Raw genomic sequence first — 21134 nt, forward strand, 5'->3', positions numbered from 1 at the left:
ACTCGCTGTCGCCGGAACTTCACTATACCGTTACAGTAGCTTGTACTCAGAGGACTTCTTCGCTATCTCTGCCTGAGACCTCCACTTGATATGCTATATTTCATTGGACAACATGGGTAATAGTGGAATTATGTTTTATTGATGAATAGAGGTCTAGTCGACTGTATTGTTAATCCCGGTTATGATTTACTTCACTGCCAGCTAGCTAACCAGCTAGTTCTTTTCCATCGTTGTTCAATGGCATTGCACCGACTATAAAGGGCTATGCTAGTTAACATTAGCTAGCTAACGTCATCTGATCAGTTGATTGACACTGAATTATAGCTCGCAACGTGACTTTCAGTTTGATCGTTAATAGTGCATGTCATCTGTCACTTCCTATACAAGCGCCGTCGATTTCATCGACACGACGAGATAATTGTGTTGAGATGGCATATTTTCCCTTAACGCTGCGGATGAATACAAATTTTCCTGTTAACGTCGTGCTGCGGTCCGTACACCTCACTCGTGGCAGTCAGTGATGACGACTACACGTAATGTTATGACATTAGTTCAGTGGTTTGGGGCGCCACCTAGTGGAGCTACCTTGCTCTCCGAGCGTGGTGATGGTGTGATGTGAAGACTTTGTTCGAGCCCGCTGCCAAAGTGTGCGCACAGCCTCAGTGTGTTAAAGCCTTGCTGTGCAAGCTCACTACACTGACTCAGTAATGTGGAATATGACACGGGGGTAGGGGGCGGTCACAGGCGGTAAGTAACGTGCACACCTTCAGTCATGCTCTGTACTTAAAAGTACAATTTCAAGAGCTCAATCAAAATGTAGCATTCTTTATCTGAGAATTTCAGTTTTAAGTGAACACTGAACTTAATTCGTTCTACTTGATGTCAAAGAAAGTATCCCAGATTGAATGCAATGCATTTATCTAACACCTGTAATTACTTCTTACTTTGAATAATAGATAATTAGTTTACTTAATATTATTCAAAGTAACTTATTGGTGTTACCTAAAGCAAAGCCGAGGCAAATATCTTACTTTCTGATGCAATGCATTTCCTAACACATGCAATTGCTAGTTACTTTGAGGAAAGAAAACATTTTTAAGCAAAACGAGTCAGAAAAAAAAAACTATCAGTTTACAGAAATGGTGCACTTTAGGTGGCAGTCAGCGCCAACGGCGAAATGATTTCGATTTTTGGTCAATGTGAGACTCAGTCGAGTCCCATAACCTATGAATCAACGTTTCCACTTCTATAACAGGGCTGTGGTAAAAGTAAATTCCTTTTACCCGGGTGCCATACAGTATTTTTTTGATTTCTGATTCTTCAAAATAGGTTGACTAGCCGTCCCCATTTGACACAAAAAAGTGCATCCCTAATATTAGTCAGGTTTATTATTGATTAGTATATTATATTATTATATTATATATGATTATTTGCATCTTTTAACTGCTTGACCACAAGACAAGTCAAGTTGACATAATTGGAGAGCCTACATGGCTAATACAGTGGTGCATTCAGGTTGTATGGAAAAGATGGTAGATAGGAGCTTCCAACTTGAGAATATCATTCGCCTCAGCTTTCAGGTGGTGAGTGCTACTTGAAAACTCTGGGTTTGGCTGGGCACCCCGATTTCTGTGATTTACTGAATTCTGAAGCTCACCTGCAAGGAAATATCTGCAGTCAAGTGTAAGGAATGATATTAATTCATTTTCTTTACCCGCTTACTCCTATTCAGGGTCATGGGGGGGGCTGGAGCGTTTCCCAGCATGCATTGGGCAAAGAGACACCCTGGGCTGGTCGCCAGTCCATCACAGGACTAATTCAGATAGACAGACACTCACATTCCTACCCATGGGCAAAAGAGTCTCCAATCCACCTGACTTGCATGTCTTTGGACTGTAGGAGGAAAGCGAGCATAACTTAAAAATACAGTGGCAGGACTAGCCACGTTATGTGTTGTTCTCTGATGTATGGAGAGAACGTCACGCCAAACTCCATCTGTTAATATACATGTGGCATTTCTTATCGGCAAATCTTACATATCTTGCACAGCCTCGCTCAAGACCTTTCCTGAATTGTACATCGCAAAATCATCAGTATTCATTTAAATCTGAGAATGTAAAAATGCCAGTGTTTATATAAGTCCACACCCATCAAAGTTAATATAACGCTTTTAGATCGTCTTGAGCAGCCGCCCAGAGCCATATCCGCTCTGTGAGTGAACAAACAACACTCCCATCAACACTCATCAGCTCCACATAATTTCCACTGAAAAATCAACACTTACTAACACTGGAAAATTTGCTGTGGTAAATTTAGAATACAAATGATCCACTAAGCAGCTTGTATTTAATGAAATTTCAGCTAGCCCCATTCAGATGATTCTGGATTCAGAGACGGTTTTGCGTGATGTTCTATAAGGTTTGCATGTTGCTAATAAATAAGAGCATATTACATGACCAACATCTTGCATGGAGTTTTGTGTGGCCTTCTCTCCATACAAGAAAGAACTGTGTGTATTGAGGCTATGGGGAGGACACAACTACTTGCTGTATTTTTTGTGTGCGGGTGACATTGCGGTGTTTGGTTTGCAGCAAAACACACTCAAATGTAGTACATCTGTGTTAAATAAGTGTGGAAAATGATTAGAATTATTAGCATTCATTGTGTTTACCCACTTCATTCCTATATCCAGAATAGGAATAGTGCAGAAAGCAGGGAAACACCTTGTGCATCACAGGCCTAACAGATTTAGTGTCCAATCCGCCTGACTTGCATGACTTTGGTATGTGGGAGGAAACCCATGCAAACACAGGGAGAGCATGCATCCACACAGAGAGGGCTGGGACTGGGAACTGAACTGAGGTCCTTCTTGTTGTGAGCTGACACTGCTAACTGCTGAATGATTTATCACGAGCCGGCGTCTCTAGAAAACTTCAGTCAAGGCATTTGGCTTTGAATGCACGAACACTTCATACTGCAAAATATGTGTTTCACTTCGGGATACATTTAGAGATATGTTTGACAATATACACCGATCGGCCAAGCAATGTATTTTCACACCTACATTATAATCATACAAAATATATTTTGTACACTGGAAATATATTTTCTTCCCATGCATGGTTGACGGCATATCTGCAAAAAATATATTCCGCCCACTCAAAATATATTTTGAATTTCTATCTTGGTCAATTTTGTATGTTTTCAAACATCTCTAAAGATATTCTGAAGCACAGGGTGAAATGTATTGTTTTGTAGTACGGGGTTCCTTTGCACCGTCAAATCTTTCCCACGCGACGTGAACGCAGCATAAACTCCCAGCGTTTCTGCATATCCCACAATCCGTTGCGGCGTGCTTTTACGTGAGAGATCAGCTGAGCTCGTGCAGCGCTGCAGTGCTCTGGCGACAGCGACACGGGATCGGAGCGGCTCGGGGCTGCTCGGTGCGTCTGCTCGGGCTTGGACAGCAGCCTATCATTATTATCCGTATCATTTTAAACCCGCCGACCGACTGGAAGGACTGATTTTATTTATTTTTTACGGGTGCAAGAATGTGACTCTTTCATATATGTGTACATATATCTTTTTTTTTACCTCAGTGAATGGTCCCGACTGGCACCAGTGTTTATTTATTGCTGCTTGAGTAGACGATTTGTTCATCTTTTTTTATTTTTTTTTTTTTATTTTGTTCATCATCTATTCTTATCGTTGCTTCACTCGCGGTAAGAGTGGAGTCTCTCTGCGGAATACACCTGGACCGGCCACGGGGTAATCGTCCGGGGATAGGAGGAGATTCGAGTTTTTTAACCGGGAGTGGGCAATAATATGTCCAGGCGAAAACAGACCAACCCCTTCAAAGTTAATTGTAGGTATCTCAGGTATTGTCTAATGCTATTTCACGAGTTCCTGTCTGATTGATTCATGTCATGCCCGTTATCGGTGAAGTAGTTCGGTGTGATTATTGTTCCTGTATTGGCCTGCAGAAAGAGAATTTCAGTTGCCGTCGTTGATACCCGCGGTAGCTTTTAATAGACTGTATCAAACCAGCCAATAGGGTGCCTAATGACATCACACACTCACTTGTCAAATTATTTTATATCAGCAGATGCCATTTAACAGTCATAGATGTTTTTGTTTTTTTTGCCTTGTGTTAATATTTTGTAGGAAAATGAAACATAAGTGCATTGTAAAACGTTTTCTTTCTTCTTGGCTGCTGATGGATGTGACTTTCATTCTGCTTTCTGGTTTGTGTGAGGATTCAAGATGTTAGTGGCTGAAGCTTTGTGTGCAAACTTGCAGTGGCACGCTGAGTCCTAATAATTTCACATTCTGATACGAATTGTGATTTATGTCATTATTTCGGTCTCCCATGTCGATTTACAAGAAGCCGTGTGACATTTATTTCCTCCAGTAAGCCAATACGTGCCAGATAAAGACAGCAGCCAGTGGTTAACGATGCTTCTGGTTTCTGGGGGATTTTTTTTATTAGAATCTCATGCATGTACATTAGTTTAACAGAACCTCTTCCTGGCGTTGTGAAGAAATGGGTCTCTTTGTGATAAACCATACATTGTACGACCGTGATCAAAAGAGACTAGGTGTTTCAACTTTTGCACTTTGTGGATGTGGGGGGCATCCGTTTGATTTGTCCAGGCATCTCAGATTCAGACTGCACATGTACAGCAGCATGATTGGAAAGCAATATAGGACACATGTCAGCAACAGCTAGGTATTACAAATCATAGTATTTTATTGCAATAGTCATGTGGTGTCCCAAGCAAATACACTCCAGTCTGATAATGTACCTGATCAAATCTTAGCTGAGCAATGAATAAAAAAAATATATTACAAATAACAGAAGCTCTAACGGCGCTATCAAAAAGGGCTTCGTAACAACTAGGTAAAGCCCTGGCCTTTCAAAATATGCACTATTTTCCTGTAATTGAAAATGGCCTTCATGTTTGAAGTTGATATTGATGCCTTTCTCCCCTATTTTAGAATGAGCCATCTATTTCTTGCTGCATTAGGCCTAGGCATACAGCTATTCTCATGTTGATTAACTTCTGACAAAATTAGTGTTTTGTTGTAGTTGAGCGGCACATTTACCTCCAGCATCCTTGTTGGTATGGATGGATATGTAGTTGGTATTCCCATGCATTGGCTATTGACCTTCTGCCCTTTAATCACCTCATGGTGGACAGCATGCCGACTTCTTAGGAGCTTCAGTCCACAAAAGGGGATTTCACAGTTTAATCTACTGAAGTTATGTATGCTGCAGCCCTCCGTTCTAAACATAGTTTGTTTAAACTTGCGTTGAAATACATGTAGCACCTGCGGTCGCAGTAATCCCTATGAACTAACAAGATCATTTTGCTGCTCTGTAGCAGTATCAGTGTACACGGAGTAGAAGACCCTCAGGAGGCCTACACTGTAATGTTGGCATACATTATTGTGCTTCAGGCAGTGACAAACACCACACATTTCATTCTTGGCTAGATTGACAAACTCACTGCAGTGTGAGTTCAGCCATTGTGTTTTGTACATTGGCTTTCCTCCGCTTCGTCTTGATTGTTTTACCTGTCTGTCTTTTCTTATGAGGTATGAAATGCATGCACAGAGCCGGCCCCAAGAGACAGACAGGCCAGACAGACAGACTGACAGACCAGACAGGCAGGGAGACAGTCTGACAGGCAGGCGGGCTGACACTCACACACACACACACACACACACACACACGCAGAGTTCCAGACAATAATACAACAGTGCTGGTTCTTTCTGTTCATGTCTGAGGCTTTCTTTGCTGTCTGTTTCTAACTGACTAGCTACTTGTGTTTGCATTCCTCCTTGAGTTTGCTGTACAACAACCCTCCAAGAAAAACAGAATTACACAGTCTGAGTTCATTAGAATTGGAGGTGGAGGGTGGTTTCTAGAGAAAAGTGGATGCATCCCTGGGGATGACAGTAAATAGACATGACATGTTTGTTTGACAGTGTAAGCATACTGTATGTATTGCTGTTGTTGAGTGAAAACATTCTACCTAATCTTGCGATGTTTTCCTTTTTTTTACTTGTACACTTTTTGACTTTAAAGTTTTAATCCTGAAAAAGAAAGACTTTGGAGATAAAATGGTTTATCATACAACGGTAGCATGCAGGACATTTCAAGTTTTGGGATCAGCGTTATATAAAGGCACACAGAAACTACACGTTTTCTTAATGTGACTTGCATTTCATCTAATGTGAAAAGTACAGTGCACATAATTTTACAGATTTAATCACACATCTTTTTTTTTTTCTGTCGAGCATCGGAACTCATTTTTCAGAGCGCTCGAAATAAGATTCACACTATTTGCCCAAAGTGTTGCTGCAGCAGCTCAGTCAAATTTCAGCTCAAAGACTTCCTGATGACACAATTGCCACGTGCTTTCAGGGTGATAGTGTGCTCTTGGTCAGAATGAAAAACACAGTAGAAGTAGGTAAATGTAATATCTTATTTTCTGTGGATTCGTCAATAATGGGAGTTGGGTTGATTTCAGATGCTTTACTAACCAGAGAAAGTCATTCTGAATTTTAAAAACAAAAAAAAAGGGTTGATCACTTCAGCTTCTTCCCTGGAATATGAGGCCATCAATTAGGCAAAGTGAGAAATGATCTGATGTCTGGTCCACCATCCCCATCCTCCCGAACACCATAGTGCCTGCATATGGATGGAAGACAGGGGCCCCAGCACTTCCTGGAGATTCAGACAGTGTTGTGTGTGTGTGTGTGTCTGTCGGTCTGTGTGTGTATTTTGGAGGGGATGGCGGGTGAAAAGGAGGAGGGGGGGGGGTGGGATTTGAATTCAACAGGACCCCCATTGCTTGGTGTTTGAGTAGAGTTTTGGCATTCTCTCTTTTGTCTGTTTTGTTTTGCGCACCCCCCCTCCCCTCCATCTCCTCCCCCTTCTCCTCTCTCCCTCTCCCTCTTCTGTGTCTGTTGGCTGATGAGTTTGTCTCTTTGTCTGGATTCAGTCAGACACTGCGTCACCTCCTGCCTACAGACACACAGACTCAGAGATAACATCACAGTGGCAGAGACTGGGGAGGGGGGGGGGGAGGGAGGGAGCGAGGAGAGACAGATGTACAGACAGAGCCTAGCGGTGGGGGATGGGTATCTCTCACACATCAATCATTGGCTATGTGCCGTGAAGCCAGCTTTTTGTAGTAGTTCATAGTTCAACACTCCGACCCACTCTACCAATGCTAATGAATGCCTAGATTTCTATGGGAAAAGTGCCCAAACTGAGTTCACATACCAACTTCTCGCAAAGCAGTAAATAGAAGAATGACGGCCACACTTGGTGTGTGTTTGACTGGGGGAAAAGAGCTGCTCAAGATTATAGCTCTCTTTCCGTCTGACACAGAGGGAGAGGGAGAGAGAGTGTGTATATTACCTCAGGATTGTAAGGGGGGCTGTAATTACTTCTGTCAGTCTCAGGTAACTGAAGTCAGGATCTCTCTCCCATCTCTGATCTGTGTTAATGGAGAGAGAGCACAGGAGAGAAGAAAATTGGATTTTAAGCTATCATTAATTTTAGCTATCAGAGGAGGGATGCTCTGTGTGGAGGATGCCTAAGGAGCGTTAAACTATTGCCTCTGCTGAAGCGGTGTTATTAATTATATTCAATTTTGCGGGACCAATGCTAGGAATAAGAATGAATGGGTTTTATCTGGTCTTGCAACCAACAGGGCGACTGTGAAGCGGAGAGGGACGCAACACAAGGGGTTAAATGAGCCACATATGGGCTGCCATGGTATGAGGCTTTATCCTCCCCCTCAGAGCTGATGGTATAGATATAGAAGCCGTCAGAGCTACATACAAGCAGGGAGGACAGAGGGCGAGCCAGGCTGTTCAGTGTGTGGGTGGTACTGAGAGAGAGAGAGAAACACACTGACTAGCAAGGAAGCTAGCTAGTGGAAAAGAGTGCAGGCTGCTTCCCCCTGGGACTGCAGCATGGCTGTCGAACAGTGCTAGCATGTACGTGTGAGAGTATACGTGTATGAAAAAGTGGGGGTTGGGATGCAAATGAAGATAATGTGTGTGCACATATGTCAGTAGGCTTCCCTCGCCGTTTGCTCATGTGGCATTATATCACCGTGTTGGATGGCTCACATGAAAGAAACCTTGTCTGTGAAGAAGGTCCGTGGATCTCGAGGTCCGGGCCTCGAGGGAATCCCAAAGCTCCTCAGAAAAAATTTAAATTGTTTATTTTCTCAATAATTTACTAGTTGGCACTAATTTTTTTTGTGGGGGAAATGGGTGTTCTGATAATAGGTTTCCCTCTCATCACCATTATACGTTCATCACCGATACCATTCTGTGCCCGAATTGGCATGTGGCAACATTTTCTGAGATGCGAACTCTGGACAAATGTGCATTTTCTCAATAAATTTTTAAGGGTTCTTTGCCATGGAATAAAATGAGAACCCCCGGATATAGGTGGATGCACCAGTGTTGAAAAATTCATACCTTCTTGTGGTATGCTATGACAGTCGATGCCGTTTCTATGTTGCTATGGAGATAAAGCACTCATATGCTGTATGCAATGTATGAGTGAAAAGGTGGTGGCTTCTATCTACATAAGTTTTAAAACTGGACAGGCTTAATACTTAATTGATCTGTCAAACGATACAGACATTGAGCTCCAGCTTAAATCTCATTGTTTAACTTTTTTCCGGCGCATCTTATTGTGCAATGAATTCCTGGATAGGCTTCTTTATGTCCCGCCTACATGGTGTGCGGGGCATTATGTCATCATGGTGGCGTCTGTGTGTCTGTCTGTCTGTCGGTGTGTAGACGCATTCTTGTTGTGTCCCGCCACCATGGTACATGGTATGCAGGACATTATGTTGTCATGGTGGCGTCTGTCTGTCTGTCTGTCTGTCTGTCTTTCTGTCTTTCTGTCGACACATTCTTGTAAACACAACAACTCAAGAACAATACATGATAGAAACTTCATACCTTCACCACAGGTTCCCACTACAGAGCAGATGATCTGATTAGATTTTAGAGCACCTTGCTGTTTGCATATTAATAAGGAAAAACAGATTTTCTTGAAACTACTGTAACTCCTTAATGAGTTCATATTAATACTGCTCATGTGTTATTTGAAGACAAGTATGTTGACATAGAAATATTTGCTATTAATGCATTAATTAGCTTAATTAATGACCTCTGTAGCATAACTGATTAGGTTATGTTATATCATGGTGATTATGGTCAAGTGCCTCTTGTTTAGATAACATCTGGCAATGCCTTTTGTGCGTCATGTGTCCCCAATTCTAACCCCTCCTTCTGATTTGGTACAAAGACAATTCATTTCTCCAAATTTCAAAACTTTCTGGATCGAGTGATTTGTTTACCTGTTGCTGCTGCATGATCATTTTGGAGTTATGGAAGTGATCGCTACGTCCCACAATTTGGCTCATTATTTCGTTCGCTTTCATGTTGCTCCAAATAGTGTGCATTCTCTGTTCTCTCTGTCCTCCACCTCTTTTCCTGCCTGTGGTATATGAAATGGATGTTTTTTAACATTATTTGTCCCACTGGATTAGATTAATTGAATCTTGTAATAAATCAATTATGAAATGGAATTCTCTTCACAACCCTGAAATTATGAAAGACTCAGAATCAGTTACCATGATGACTCATTTTCAGAGGCGCTCAAGTACTTGACTCTATTCGTGTCTTTACTGCATGACAGTATCCTCTTCAAACATTTGTGGGGTATTTTAACCATGGCCTCTCCAGGTTTATGGCTTAATGTCTAATAATCTTTGTTTTTATTTCATGATCACGTTCTGTGTACCATTTCCAGTTCAGTACCCTAAACTCATATATTACCATTATGTTTCATCGGTAGACCTGACTTGCGGTTATTGTCATTTTTCGTGTTACATCTACAACCACTGTTCACTTTTTTCCCTCCAATCTTAACAGCCCACAGCGCTCTCTGGGAATACCTGAGAATCTCACTGACTGTTGCTGTCTTTCTGCCTCCAGGGCCATTCCACACTTCAGGCATCGCAGGCCTTCAGCACACTATTAACATGGATGGCAGGGACGAATTCACCGAGGACAGCGAATGCCACAGCAACAACTCCCAGGAATTCCACGGGCAGGATAGCATCTCAGGTACAGGAAGGAGGGATGGGGCAGGGAAGGACTGGATTCCACAGGACATCCTTGGACTGAGGGGTGTTGGTGAGAGTAAGCCCTGCTCTGTGTTCTGTTGTCTGTCTGTATTGATAGGGCTGTGTTTGCCTCCATAGAAGACAGCGATAGTGACCTCGACAACCACGGTGAAGACTCCTCCTCCAACACCTCCGCTGACGACCACATGACCACCAAGAGAACGCAGTGCCGCCTACAAGGAGCGGGAGTCAAGGAGGTGAGAGGGATGGTCCCACATCACACAGTAAAGTGGGGTGGAGCAGTATAACTGGTGAAATTAAATGGATATTGGCTGTTTCAACTTACTGACACGTTTCACTGAAAATAAGTCCACAAGCAATGGGCTGCTTGTTAGCTCTGGTGCCTAGTAGGTTAAGCTAATTAGCAGTAGACTTCTCCATTAGCTTGCATACCCCTAAAGGCTGTATCCATATTCCAAGGCTCTGTGCCCTCTCCTTTACTTTATTCCTGGTGAGTCAGCATAATTGGAGTTATTAGATCTTGTTTTCCTACCTTCAGAACAAGCCATTTTCTGCAATTCACTTTTGTACAGTATGAAAATCAACTCCCACAGACTTGAAAATTGCCCAAGTTAGATAATCCATCACAGTAAACATGAAGCCTTAATTTGGTTTTGTCAGAGTTTGTTTTATTGTTATTTCATTGTGCCTGAGTTGAGTGTGCACATTACGCTGCACTCTGCTTACTGTCAATCACCTGACACCCACAGAAAGAAATGGAATTAATTGGGAATAATCCCAAAAAACATGCTCCTGTACAAACTTTATTGTCACATCCGTGTTTTTCTATTAGAGGCGTCTTTGTTATCCAGGACAACACTTAACCAAATAGCAGCCCTTAGCTATACTGTACATATCAAAGGTCCTGGGCATATTTGTAAGGTGATAGTCCTGAGATTGGGCAGCCAGTAAAATATTCGCAAACTTCGAAAAAATCACTTAAAGTCGCGGCAGATCTGTTTCTTCACTTTGTCTTAGGGGTCTCACTGAAGCCAAAGTGGGCAGAAGTATTCCTTCAACCAATACAGTATAAGGCAGAGTTGAAATTAAGTGTTTTACTGGACATTGTCTTGTGTGTAGTTCTCTAGCATGTGGTAGCCAGTCTGAAGCAGTTCAGACAGTTGCATCAAAAGATTGGAAAACGTTAATTCCAGTGCACACTGAGTAAAGCGGACTACTCTGGATGGGAACAGGAACAGGACACACTCAATGTCAGCTTGAAATCTTGGCAGAGACTTTCCTTCTCATCAAAATACCCACAATACACACAAACTGGATTTCAACTCATTTTTTCACGGAGGCATGCATCTAACATTTATACAATCACTTTTTTTTTTCCAGATAGTGGAATTTTAAACATGAGCTTAATAAAATTTCTAACTTGTTAAACCCATGATTGTTTTCCCGCTTTGAGATGTTATAACACATCAATCTAGTTTCATAGTGGAAATCCTAAAATTTTGGTTTTCGTTTACCAGCAAAAAACATCTTGCAGAATTGTGTAGAACCTCTCAGCAGTACTGTAGGGTGTAACAAACCGAGACTTCTGTAAACCAATCCACCCGCACTCGGTAAACAAAAGTAGGAAGGGAAAAACACAAGCAGTTCAATTTTAATGGGCTTCAGTGGAACACCTCAGTCAGATACCAGCCAATATGTTTTGTGCTCAGACCTTCTGTTTGAAAATGTTATGTTTTTCAGCTTGTGTGTGAATCACATCTGTGACATTATGTCACTGTTAATGAGTCACCAGGGCCTGTGGGGATCTTGCTACTTCACGCACTCAGCCCATCACCATACAGCACTCAGAAACGCCTCAACGGGAAGCATGAGAAGAGAGTAGGGACTCCCCCAAGCCCCAACAATTAGACAAGAAACAAAGAATTGGTTATCGAACACAACTCTTTATCCATGTACCATTTGACTTTATAATACATTCTCCTGTTTTGCTCCAATTAGGTTCATAAATAAAAGTTGTTGGGATCAGAATAATGAATAAGCATCTTCTATAAATAAATGCAGTCACTCAAAAAGTTTTCATCCACTTTGACTTGTGGCACATTTTGTTGTGCAAAAAAATAACTTCAAAATGAATTTGTGCTCTGTTCTGTCAAAGTGAAAAGGAAATTCCAGAAATGCATGTGAAGGTTTAAAATTAAAAATTAAATGTATTGTGAGGGAAATTCTTCTACTTGTAAGAGAGTTGCTAAGTCTCAGAAGAATATTTCAATGTAGATGTGATGAATCGATTCTTTATTCATGCAGCATGGGAGAAGTACATAACAACAAGGTTGGTAGTTCTCTGAAAGGGATTATCAGAGTTGCAGTTTTTATACAGTGAAACAAGTCTAAGGGCATGCGTAGGTGTTGCAAGATAACCTTTCTCATCAGCATAGGATCTTTATAATAATGTCTCTTCTTCTGACATTAGAGCTTCCTCTTTCCATTTGGGAGTTAGCACACTATGTAAATCTGAGATAGATTGTTGATTTGCATCCCAGATGGACAGACACACTGTCCATCCAGACGTCTTCTCTCATTAATTTCCCATGGCTCTAACACACAGATACATTTCACAGCATATAACAAGTTTAGCAATCACACGTCTCTAAACTATTCGTCCTTCATCATGACAATAGGTCATAAGGCACGTTTACTTCAAAATGTTACAATCATAATGAAATGCAGTATTTTTCCCACAGTATCTAATTTGGGATTTGGGAGAAAGGGAGTTCCCGAAATCCCGAAACAACCTGCAAAAACCTTTACCATTCCTCAGATTTCTTATTTCGTGATTGAATTGAGTACTTTGCATGTATTTCTAGTGTAGAGGTAAATAAATAAATGAAACCATTTTGCAAGACTAGAACGTGTGAAGGGGTCGAGAACTTTTTGAGCACCTCTTTGAGTTTTGCCGTCCACATATACGGTAGCTTCTTCTGTGGGATGTTGTGTTGCCCCTGAAATCCATTTTGATGATGCTTGGTGTTCCTCAGGAGAGCGAGGAGGGGGGAGACCAAGGCAACTTTGTTTGTCCTCTCTGCACACTGGATTTCAGCAGCCCGGAGAAGCTCATCTCTCATGTCTACCAGGTGAGAACAGCATTGCCTAGCCTGTACTTATCAAGCACAGAACCATGAAAACAAAGCCTCTTTACCTCCGGTCAGTCAGTAAGTGTCTGATAAGCTTGTGGTGGGTCATCACCTTTAAAGCCCCTAAGTAGCTGTCAGAGTTGGTACACAAATGAATTGCAGATGGGAGAGAGAAGATGATCCAACCAAGTACTTACTTTGTCATATAACAGCATCTTGAAAATGGGGTTAAATGTTTGGCAGTGTTTTGTAACTAATTAAAATGGTCACTATAAACCTATCTAAGATATGTTTTTTTAAAATATCTACTTTTTTTTTTTTACTTGTATGCCATTTTTAGGGTTCTGCACAAAATATTTTCAACCTTGATGTTTTTTATGGAGGACCAAGATTCTTAATAAAATGGAATTGCTAATGCTAAATGCTTGCTAATGCTAAATTGCTAATGCTAAACTAATGCTCCCCAATTTTGCTTTTTGCTATTTTATTGTGGCCTTATTATTTCAAGCACAGCAGTAAATAATGAAGCAATTGTCTTTTAGTGACTCCATTTTCATTTCAATTAGTCTTTTATTCCTCCATATTTTTCTCAATTTCTCATAAAATGCTAACAAACATTGCATGCTTGAGGCATAAAAGTTTGCAACATGATACAGGATGTCACACAGGATGTGATTTAAATTTTTGAATAATTAAATGTTATATTGAATCAGCAATTTTACTAATAATAAAAAACAAATTTTTCAATATTTCAGTGTATTCCAAATCAGTCTGAAGTTATAATTTATTATTGACAATACTATAGTCACAATTTAAAATACATTGTATTAGTGCATTAATAGTACACAGCTATATTTCCACTGTCATTCTGTTCTCCTTTTCATTTTCACTTCGGTGACCCATTGTAAGATTAGTAAGGTACACCAGTGGAGAAAAATTGGTAAGAAAAGCAATCCACTCTCTCCCTAAATCTCTGCTACTGGTGGCACCAGAATGGTTGCATTTTATTGTGGATCCCAATTTCTCCCAGCTCTGTGATTACTCTCAGGCTTTAAGAACCATCTATCACAAAATAGAAGATGGCGATGATCTTGTAACGTTGGTGGTGTACTCTGAACATTTTTTTTCCCTGTTTCTTCCTCTCACCCTGTGTTGCTGCCTTGAACAGCACACGTCTATGATGAGCAACACCAAGAGCTATGTGTGCCCAGTGTGTGGGCGAGCCCTGAGTTCGCCTGGCTCCCTTGGACGGCATCTTCTCATCCACTCTGAGGACCGCCTCTCCAACTGCGCTGTCTGTGGCGCACACTTCACAGACACCAACAACTTTAACAGGTTCGCGCCTCATTTCCACTGCCGCTTTAGTCTAAGGTCATTAATGCATGCTGCTTCCTTTTTTTAATACATAAAAGGGATGTATCGCTGTTTCCTCACCAGACACATGTCACATTGTGGCTCTTAAATTTCTGCACTTCACTTCACTGCACTTCAAGTTAAAAACTTAAGTCAACTACTTGCATCCAGTTTTTGGGTAGATGAAAGACAAATACAAAACATTTTCCCCATAATGTGACAACTGTGATGGGAAGAAAAACTACAGACTAAAATGTAAAATGCTGAGGTATCTCTTGAGCTCTATCTGCACTGGTGCAGATATAGGCGGTATAATGGCACTAAGATAGCCAGCTTTTGCTTGCATCTACGGTTTCCCAAATTAAGTTAGAGATTCCAAGGTTTCCTATGCTGTCAAATATGTCTTGCAAACTAACAGGACAAAAGGAAAATCTGGGTAGACTTGGAGAACTGTTGTCATGACACCAACATATACTGGCTATAATGGCCTATATCAACGCAAAAAAAACCCAGAAATTTCAGAACATATACATAGGTGTGATTATTCAGGATGTTTTCCAGGATTTCATTATTTCTGACATGTAATTCCCTTTAATTTCCAATGCAAGATCACAGTTTCCCTGTCTTCCTGCGTTTTGTGTTCCTCATCACATTCCTGATTTGTTAATAAAACTTCAATAAAAGCATAAACAGCAGGTCACCATCCTTCTGGTTTAGACAATACTTCATAAATAGACAAATCTCTAAGCAGCCAGGAGTTAAAAATAGATATGCCACCTTATCCTTTAAAAACCATTGAGGTTATATGACTCCCAGTGAATAAAAATTGATATACAATGACATGCATTCCATAAATATACTTAAAATAGTACAATAAGATAGGATGGAAGGATGGAAAGAAAGAACACCAGAATGACAGATTTAATGAAAACAAACATGGTGCTTTAAACATACTACCATTATGTTTCAAATTTAAAGATGGCTAGCAAGGTTGGAACAGATGGTGAAAGGCAAGATAAAGCAAGAAGCCAGATGGATATGTTTTTGAAAGAAAAGAAAAGCAGAGCCAGGTGCTAATATAGTTTCAGAATCAGGTGCTAGTGTAAGTTCAGCAAAACAGCCAAAGACATTGAAATTGAATGTCATTATTATTGAATGTAACTTTTAAATAATATTTTCAAATTTGGTTTTCCCAATTCAAATTCAGTTTTCTTAATTCAGATTCAGTTTACTAAGGCAAGGGACTTTTTGTCTTCCAGAGATATTATAAGGTGGAGAGGAGATCCACCATTCCATATACTTTCACTGCTGGATTATGAACGCACCCTGGCATAGCAAGGTGTATTATCAATCTTATTCTCCCCACTTGGTGAAAGAGTTGCAAAACTTGTCATTTGCTTTAGGTTAGTGAACATCATGTCAACTTTATAAATTAAGCAAAATTGACTTTTGTATAGAAATGTGTTGTATCCCTTACAGAAGTGATTATGAATGCAACATATTTCAGCAACATTCTACACTACCATGCTAATTATCCAAATATGATGATGCTGCAAACAACTATAGGCCTGCCAGGCTGCAATACACTGCTTTTAAACAATACTAGCTGTCTTCCAGATAGCAAACTGATGTATTGTAGCCTGCTATGCAGCCCAGTACTGGTAGCTGACATGAATTGTAACTCTCACCGAGTAGGGAGAATAAGACTTGATCATTGGCTGAGGAGATGAGCAAGGCACAGTGCCATATGGCTTGTGGTTGGCTAAGTGAAGAGTGTTATCCCACTGCAGGAGGTGACAGCCTGTCAGTCAACACTCAGGGAATAAAAGTCTTTTGTGTCCAGATGTGTCTCAGAAAGCTGAATCAGACAACTGAAAACTGATTTTTGAATTGGGAAAACCCGAAATTATAGCTAAAAATTAAATTCAATAATGACGTTGAATTTCAAACCACTGCATTAAATTTCAAATTGCGCCTTACATGTTACATTTTTGAATTTGCTCAACCAGAGTTCTATCAGTGAAGGAGAATGAGCAGTCCACACGATAAGCACACAGTCAGGTTTACAAAGGAGCAAAGGTTGTATCAGGGGTCTTAGCTGCGACACTAACCTCAGGCGGGCCACGTCTGCTTCTAAGAAACCCCCAAGACCTAAATGAGGGGATCTGATACTTTTAACAAGCCAGTTAATCCTGTATCTTATCTATCATATCTCTCTGTCGCTTTACACAGGGAGAAGCTTAAAGAGGCTCTCGACACAAGTATGGAGGTTGAGGATGGAAGGGACTCGTGTTCCATGTCCCTTTCCAGCAGCCCCATGTCCAATCCTGGCCCTGGCCCTCGCTCCTGCCAAGGACCAGGCCCCAGCCCGTGTCAAGGCCCTCGCCCGTGCCAAGGACCAGGCCCCATCTCTAGCCAGTGTCACGGTCCCAGACCGTGTCACGGCCAAGGCCCGGGATCCGGACCGTGCTCAGGCCCAGGACCGTGTTCAGGCTCTGACCAAGGACCCTCGTTCCCCTCGCTGCCAGACAGTCTCCTCTCTGGCGGCCCGTCACTCGCGTCTATCCCTGATGCTCTCAATTCCTCCTCCGCAGGCCTGCCTCCTATCCCAGACATCCTCAGCCCCATGCCGGTGTATCCTGCTGGGGTGCTGCTGGTATGTAACAGCTGTGTGGCCTACCAGCAACTAGTGGACGCCCAGTCGCCCATGCGAAAATGGGCTCTGCGTAGGAAGAACGAGCCCCTGGAGGCTCGCATGCAGCGTCTGGAGCGCGAGCGCACGGCAAAGAAGACCAAGCGGGCGTGCGAGACGGAAGAGGAGCGGGGAATGAGGAGGCTGCGGGACCGCGAGGCCAAGCGCATGCAAAGGATGCAAGAGACGGAGGAGCAGCGGGCGCGCAGGCTGCAGAGAGACAGGGAGGCCATGCGTCTGAAGAGGGCCAACGAGACGCCCGAGAAGAGGCAGGCCAGGCTGATCCGCGAGAGGGAGGCCAAGAGGATCAAGCGGCGGCTGGAGAAGATTGACCCTTCTCTGAGGACACAGATAGAGCACGACCCGGCCGCTATGGCCGCCCTCACCGCAGACATGAGTCTCTTTCAGTTCCCCTGCCCCATGCCTGTCCCTTCCATTGATAACGGTCTATTCATGAAGCTGCCGTAATAGGAGCAGACCATTAGGGGCAACCTACCTGACTTCTGGCAGCGTCAATAACCTCTGCACTCCGCCATCAGGTTGCCATGGTCACAGTGAACCATTCCCAGCTGGTTTAACTCCCAGCTTTTTCTGTGTCTAACAACTCCACACACAAACTGCTTTGTTAAGTACAACAACAACAAAAAAAACTACTTTAATTTATTACAGTCTAGAAGACCTTCAGAACAGGGTTCAGAATGTTTCATATTGTATGGATGATGATATAAAAGCATGTTGTAAAGAGATTTATCTGTTCGTCAGTGGGCTAGCAGATTTAACACAGCTCATTACGGTAGGAGCAGTTACACACTTCCTTCGAGGAGGATATCTTTTGCACATGGGCCTTCAGTGATGGGAGCGGGGACTTTGTAGCCACAGCCCCCTCCTCTCTGGCCCACTCCGCCAGCCCAGTGATTCGGGTTTACCGGTAGCTACACCTCTCTTCAAGCTGCCAACATGGGTCCCTGGGAAGTTCATAGTCACTCCAACAACTACCTCACTTGGGGCCGTGGTCGCGCCCTCTGTCCTGTGGCTTACTGCGTTCCAACTGCAAGCTTCCAAAGCTCTGTATGTACTGTACACCACTACAGAAGATGCGGGTTGTTTTCCATGATTTGTGTTTGCATTGATCACTCAGGCACTTCAATACGACAAAAACATTCACAGGAGCATCTGATGTACAAACACCGATATCACAGGTATCTGCCAGGTTTGATTCAAACATTTTCCTTATCAGTTACATTCTGAATTTTTTGTCCTATTGAACAAGCCCTGTGTTGAGCGACATTCCCCCTCATCTCGTTATTTGTACAACTTCATGCATATTGCCTCTTACATTCTTTTTGCCAATATTTGAACCTCTGATTTCCTTTTCTCTCATTGTTACACTCCATAAGCTTTGCCAATGTCATTTTGTTGTACGTGTTTTCTGTTGCAGAGCATTTCTTTGGCTCATGAAAACCCAGTCTGTGCTGCTGTTACTGTACTGTACAATACATTAGTTACCTCTTATATTTTTTGGGCTCATCACATTGAGGAATATTGTATTAGAAAATGTTCCATTAAGTGGTCGCAATCAAACAGTTCCGACTGTTATTTGATCTAGACGCCAGAATTTGTCATATTACTTGAATTCTGCCCACAAAGAAGCATATGTGTTCCTCTTTTTAAATAAATTGGAAGATCTTAAAACTGTATTATTATAACGCAGAGGATCGTACACAGGTAATGCATCCCCTTGTTCATGCAATCTGTGTAGCATTCAAATGCTTTTTAATCAGTTCCACTGAGACTGCAGTACCTCCAAAATTTAAACTGTACCACTTAAATTATGCATAGTCTTTAGGATTCAGTGGTGTATTATCTCACTCAGCAGAATTGGGGAAATATGTTAAATGATTTATGACAGGGAAAACTAGTTTTAGATGCACGTCCCTGCTTTACAATCTTTTTTTTTTTCCCCTGATCCCTGGTGCTGCTGAGCACGATCATGACACCATCAGCCCCTGCTGGGAGAGACATTTTCTTAATCTATATTCATTGACCTCATTCCAACACATATTTATGCAATATGATGTGAATATATTTTTCTTGTGAAAATGTTTTGATTATTTGGTTAAATGGTATAACATTGTTTAAATTAGAGGCCATGTTCAGAATTGGCTTTGTTTTTTTCCTTGTGTAATTTCCTGCCTGTAAGGTTACCTCCAATATTTCATAACTTCACTTCTCCAGATGCAAATATTTACAGTGTCAAATGACCAGTTTCTGAAATATTCCTCCACGAATATTGTAGACAGGAACTAAGACTGGTTCTGTTTGAGTCACTCCTAGACAGAAGCCAATTTACCTGGCTATTTGCTATAGCAAATTTAACAAAAGACACTATGTAGGATCTTTTTTTTGTCCTCAAAGGCTTGTCTAGGAGTGCTTCAAACCTCTATGCAACAGGGGTAGATTTATTCCAAGGGAAATTAAGACACTTTTCACTGAAACTATGCAGAATGCGATTTTAATTTAAATGGACTTCAATGTATAGAGTTTAGCTTCTCAGGCAATTTAACTCAGTGAGAGGGCTCAGACCCTAGATACAGCACCCTGGTCCATAAAAATCATTTATAGATCTCTTATCATATGATATTGTAGTAAGTAACAAGGTTTTAGGGAGTTATGTGGGTGTTCTAGAGACACTTTTGTCTTCAAAGATGCTATGTTTCGTGGATCTCTACCTAGTTCAGCACATGAAAGCAACAGGGTCTCACTGCTATCCTACTCATGACACGCCAAGGGCAGATCAGTGGTCAAGACAAAGGCGTCAGGTATTATTTATTTCTATCTTGGGTTCATCAACTACTTCTCTCAGACTATGAATACTGGGTATTCTCAGATGTTGCTTTTTGATTCGGTGCTGAAATTGCTGTGATCACCCTTGTCCTACAGTGGAATAATGCTACAGAAAGGTCTATGTTCTGACAAACTATTGCAAAGGAAGTACTATTAACTCTGAAGTTCTGTTAGTCTTTATGAGCAGTACTTTCAGTATGAATTAGATAAGCACTGCATGTCGTGAAACTGCATTTGTCCTAGAATGGTTCAATATGAGCTTGTGTTCTACTGTTAGTTTATGCCTGCCTGTTTTTACTCAGTTTAATCAAAAGAAAATAATCTTTTCATACGTTGTTTAAACTTTGGCCTTCTATTACGCCTATCAGGATTTTCTCTCAATGTCCATGTTTACAAAAGAAATCTTTCTGAAAAAAGGCCAAAATGAATGAGGTAAACTGATAATGAGAACATTTATGCTAGCTCTGTTATCGATGCATTCTGACTGGATGGCACTTTGGGGGCGGCCATCCTCTGTTACTGGATTAACAGATGTACAGATCATGATGAAACCTGGAATAGAATGTGGAAATAAACATTGACTTTACTATAGTGCGAGTATCCATTTTCTCTTCCCCTTCTCCCTCAAGCATCAGTCAACAAATAGACTACTCTGTCTTTTTTTTAATGGACACTGTAAGCTGCAAAGGGATCTCTATCCTTAGCAGACAGTGTCACACACATCTGTAATACCCAAACAGTGTCTGGTCCTATCCAAAACTAACATGATAATAACAGGAGACTAGGCAGACACATCACATGAAGTGGTAGAAGTAAAGCACAGAAGACTCGCATGTGCCAGAGACGATTAATTTGTCAGAGGCTGAATGTGAAGCACCTCACTGCAGATATACTCTATATATATCCACTGTGGATGTGTAT

The 21134-nt window shown here is 41.6% G+C and overlaps 1 protein-coding gene across 3 annotated transcripts; it reads left to right on the forward strand.

Annotated features, from left to right (window-relative positions):
• The first annotated feature begins 37 nt into the window (after positions 1 to 37).
• On the forward strand, positions 38 to 20789 carry znf821 (zinc finger protein 821). Of its 3 annotated transcripts, none has more exons than XM_071905335.2 (6): positions 38 to 116; positions 10042 to 10173; positions 10311 to 10429; positions 13229 to 13324; positions 14493 to 14659; positions 16910 to 20789. In XM_071905335.2, the coding sequence occupies exons 1-6, from the start codon at positions 113 to 115 to the stop codon at positions 17835 to 17837; spliced, it is 1446 nt and encodes a 481-aa protein (XP_071761436.1). In that variant the 5' UTR covers positions 38 to 112; the 3' UTR covers positions 17838 to 20789. The 3 variants fall into 3 exon arrangements, with proteins under 3 accessions (XP_071761436.1, XP_071761434.1, XP_071761435.1); XM_071905333.2 differs by lacking the exon at positions 38 to 116 and adding an exon at positions 3432 to 3865; XM_071905334.2 differs by lacking the exon at positions 38 to 116 and adding an exon at positions 3432 to 3865 and having other exon boundaries at positions 10314 to 10429.
• Positions 20790 to 21134: the final 345 nt, after the last annotated feature.

Source organism: Centroberyx gerrardi, chromosome 1 (assembly GCF_048128805.1).
Source record: "Centroberyx gerrardi isolate f3 chromosome 1, fCenGer3.hap1.cur.20231027, whole genome shotgun sequence".
NCBI lineage: Eukaryota > Metazoa > Chordata > Actinopteri > Beryciformes > Berycidae > Centroberyx > Centroberyx gerrardi.